The sequence below is a fragment of the Saimiri boliviensis genome, chromosome X (genome assembly GCF_048565385.1).
Source record: "Saimiri boliviensis isolate mSaiBol1 chromosome X, mSaiBol1.pri, whole genome shotgun sequence".
In the NCBI taxonomy this organism is placed as follows: Eukaryota; Metazoa; Chordata; class Mammalia; order Primates; family Cebidae; genus Saimiri; species Saimiri boliviensis.
The window spans coordinates 96,468,775-96,472,859 of NC_133470.1; the positions used below are offsets into that span (position 1 = coordinate 96,468,775).

The window sequence follows — 4,085 nt, forward strand, 5'->3', positions numbered from 1 at the left end:
CATGCCTGGCATACCGTTAGCACTCAATAAATATTTGTTGAATGAATGAATGAATGAAGTGACAACACTTTTAGTAAACTATAAATCATTAGACATTCAGAAGGTATTTCTCTTTTAATTGATATTATTGTTATTGTTCCTTTTTATTATCATATAGATAATTCTAAATCTTTAGAGATTCCCTGCCTAACAAACAATTTCATTATGTGGTTTTCTTGCTTTTAATGCCAGCCAAAGCCATGGGTACCAACATTGCTGAAAGCACCTGGTGGGAGCTGAGACTGGCATGTTGGGATTTAAGGAGTTGTAGCTACCATCAGTCAGACACAATGAAGTGATCGGGAACCCAGGAGGTCGTGGTATTTGAAGCAGGTAGATGCTGGAAGTTAGAAATAAACTAATGGTAAGTGCTCCACATGGTAAGATGCAATTTGGAGAATAGTCAGTAATAAGGGATTCAGATAGATAGAAGAGTTAAATTCCAAGCACCAGGACTCAAAGCATGGAGCTAAGAATATGATTCTGAAGCAAAGGGTAATTGAACTCAGTGCTTCCTTATATTCTTCCAGCCAAAACTGAAAATGGTATTAGTAAGTGTTTGCACCTATTTCCATATACATGACCAAGGGAATGGTAGTAGCTGGTTGGGGAATAAAAGCTGTAAATACAGATAGATTCTGGTAGTGACAGGATCACAAAAGACCATTTGTATATGGGATTGTATAATATTCTACACATAATATGGAAGCAATCAACCTTTGGATCGCATCATTCTATCATGATTTTAAACAGCAGATATTATAGCATAGCGGTTACAATCATGGACTCAGGCAACAGGCTAGCCAGGTTTAAATCCTGGCTCTATTATTTCGTAGTTGTGTCCTGTGGACAATTTACTTCACCTGTATATGCCAGTTTCCTCATCTGTAAAATAGGGATAATGATAGTATCTAGATTCAATGGGTTGTTGTGAAGATTAAATGAGTGAATGCATGTAAGGATCTTAGAACAGTGCCTGGACATAGCAAATGCTACGTTAAGTGTTATTGTTATTATTATTATTATACTACTCTTTAATCACATAAGACCAATGACAAAAGTTAATATCATTTAAAATGGACAAATAATACACTACATGTTAACTTTACCTAAAATACCAGTCTTAAGCAGGACTTTTCTCATTAAATAAAATTTTCACTTAGACCTAGACATATAAAAACTGTAAGCACTAGTGAAGTAGTAAAATTTATTGCAGCAGTCCTATCCAGTTATTCTGCAGAAGCTTTATTATGGACACTATCTTTAAAAGTTGCAGGGATTATATACTCATTTCCTAGTCATAAAAAACACAAACTGCAGTACAGTTGGTTCATAAGATCTGGCCTATAAGAAAGAAAGTCCCATTAAATGTTTTTGAAGGTAATTCAACTAGAAGCAGAAATAGTTGAGTTGGAAGATTTTTCTGCAGAGTGATTTTAACATGGGAAGGCTCAGACAGGGGAAGACTAGATTTGAAAAACCCTGGACCTGGGGAAAGGTGGGAAGACTTGGACTATAGAACATGTTAGAATACCTGGATACTACAGACCTGAATGTTAGAAGATCAGCACACTGGAGACGTTGGAAGACATGGATATTGAGCCATTGATGGAAGACTGGGTAGGTGTTGGAAGACCTGAAGATGTTGGAAGACATGAAGATGCTGGAAGACACACAAATGCTGGAAGACGTGGAGATGTTGGAAGACGAGCAGATTTTGGAAGCCCTGGAGATGCTGGAAGACATGGATTTGTTGGAAGACGTAGCTTAGTTGGAAGACATATTTTCAGGAAGACGTGGATTTTCTGGAAGACATGGCTTCATTGGAAGACATGGATTTTCTGGAAGACGTACCTTTGTTGGAAGACGTACCATTGTTGGAAGACGTACCTTTGTTGGAAGACATACCTTTGTTGGAAGACATAGGTAGGCTGGAAGACATTAATTTGATGGAAGACATGGCTTTGTTGGAAGACGTGGATTTGCTGGAAGACACGGATTTCCTGGAAGACCTGGATTTTTTGGAAGCCATGGATTTGAGGGAAGACAAGGATATTGTGGAAGACATGGACAGTCTGGAAGACCTGGATACTTTTGGAAGACGTCGATTTTCTGGAAGACATGACTTTTTTGGAAGACGTAGATTTTCAGGAAGACCCGAATTATCCGGAAGACCTGGATTGTTTGGAAGACGTGCATTTTCTGGAAGACTGGGAGGTTACTGGAAGACATGGATTTTCTGGAAGACATGGACTTTCTGGAAGACGTGGATCTTCAGGAAGACATATATTGGCTGGAAGACCAGGATTTTTTCCGGAAGACGTGGATTAACTGGAAGACCTGGATTTGGTGGAAGACGTAGATTTTCCTGGAAGACACCGACTGACTGGAAGACCTGGATTTCTTTCTGGAAGACACTGACTGGAAGACCTGGATTTCTTTCTGGAAGACACTGATTGACTGGAAGATCTGGATATTTCCGGAAGCACTAGATTTATTGGAAGACTTGAATTTGGTGGAAGACATATTTTTCTGGAAGACATGGATTAGCTGGAAGACGTGGATTTTCCTGGAAGATCTGGATTTGGTGGAAGACCTATAATTGCTGGAAGACTGGATTTACTGGAAGACTTGGAGGTTCTTGGAAGACATGGATTGTCCGGAAGACATGGATTGTCTGGAAGATGTGGATTTTCTGGAAGCTCAGGATTGTCTGGAAGACCTTGAGATTGTTGGAAGACTTGAAGTCGCTGGAAGACCTGGAGTTGCTGGAAGACCTTGACACTGGCGCCAGTGGAAACCCTGGACATTGGAAACATTGTGAGCACAGGACGTTGGAGACATTGCAATAGATTTTAAAGACGTTGGTTATTTGGGACATTGACGATTCTGGAGGCCCTGAACATTGGCATATTAAATATTGGAAGTCATAGAAACTAAAAATCTCTGGAAATTACAGATATTGTAAGTCCTGTACCTTGGAACTGCTAAATACTGGCAGATATGAACAACAGCAGATGTAGACATTTAGAAATCCTAAAATGAGAAGCCCTGTATATTGGGAGACATTGGTAAGCATGGATATTGACATGCTTATGCCAAAAGACAATTTGGAAAAACTAAATTTTAATGAGGCTTGAGGTCAAGAATACTGGCAGCCTGGACAATACAAGACCAGGATATTAAGAGATCTATTTATTCAAACATGAGGATACTGAAGTACCTGAAAACTCTAAGATCTAGTTCTTGCAGGTATTTAATAACTTGGGCATTGGAGGAATTGGCAGTGAAAAGACACTGTAAAACTAGAATGTAGGAGACATTTAAAAATGTGAAAACTGAACGACGTAAGTGCTGGAAGACATTGAAGAAGCTAGGCTTAAACAATATGAAATACGTAGACTCTAGAAGGGCTGTATATAGGAGACATTGGAGGATTAGGACCATAGAAGACTCGTAATTTAGAACTCTGGATCCTAAAAGACAAGACCTGAACTTCGAAGACAGATTGTTGGAAATATTAGAAGACTTAAATTTTTAATGACTCCAATATTGGAAAGTTTAGAAAACAAAGTCATTGGAGATGGTGCATGATGGGAACTGGAACACATAGATGTTATAATATTTGGAAGAGCTGGCAATTGACATTGGAAGCTGCAGAGCTTAGAAGACTTGAGTTAGAGAAATGGAGGAATAGAAAGGCCTAATCTTAATGGTATTGGAAAGTCATGTTGAAAGATAGTAGCAATATTGGAAGAGTTGTGTATTTGGGCCTAGATATTAAATTAAAACACATCATGAGACTACTCTTGTAGTCTTTAATACTATTGCATCTCTTCTGCTAAAAAGCAAAATACAAGGAAATATCATCTTAGGAAGGTAAGAAAGAGAAGGCAGGGAAATTCAAGAAAAAGCATATAGTTTAAATGGGTTGGAAGCTATCTTCATAGTCTCAATGAACTGGCCTTATTGGTTAACAAGATAGGAATGGGAAATTATCAAAGAATAAACAGTATTTAGGTTAAGAGAACTGCTTGGCTTTAGAT

At 38.4% G+C, this 4,085-nt stretch overlaps 1 protein-coding gene across 1 annotated transcript; it reads left to right on the forward strand.

The window, feature by feature from the left end:
• Window positions 1-1,838: 1,838 nt before the first annotated feature.
• On the forward strand, window positions 1,839-2,404 carry LOC101029853 (cerebellar degeneration related 1). Its single transcript, XM_039464038.2, is given in 3 exon segments — window positions 1,839-2,131; window positions 2,133-2,253; window positions 2,255-2,404. Coding segments are annotated over 3 exon segments (546 nt in total). The 5' UTR covers window positions 1,839-1,853; the 3' UTR covers window positions 2,402-2,404.
• The last annotated feature ends 1,681 nt before the right edge of the window (window positions 2,405-4,085 follow it).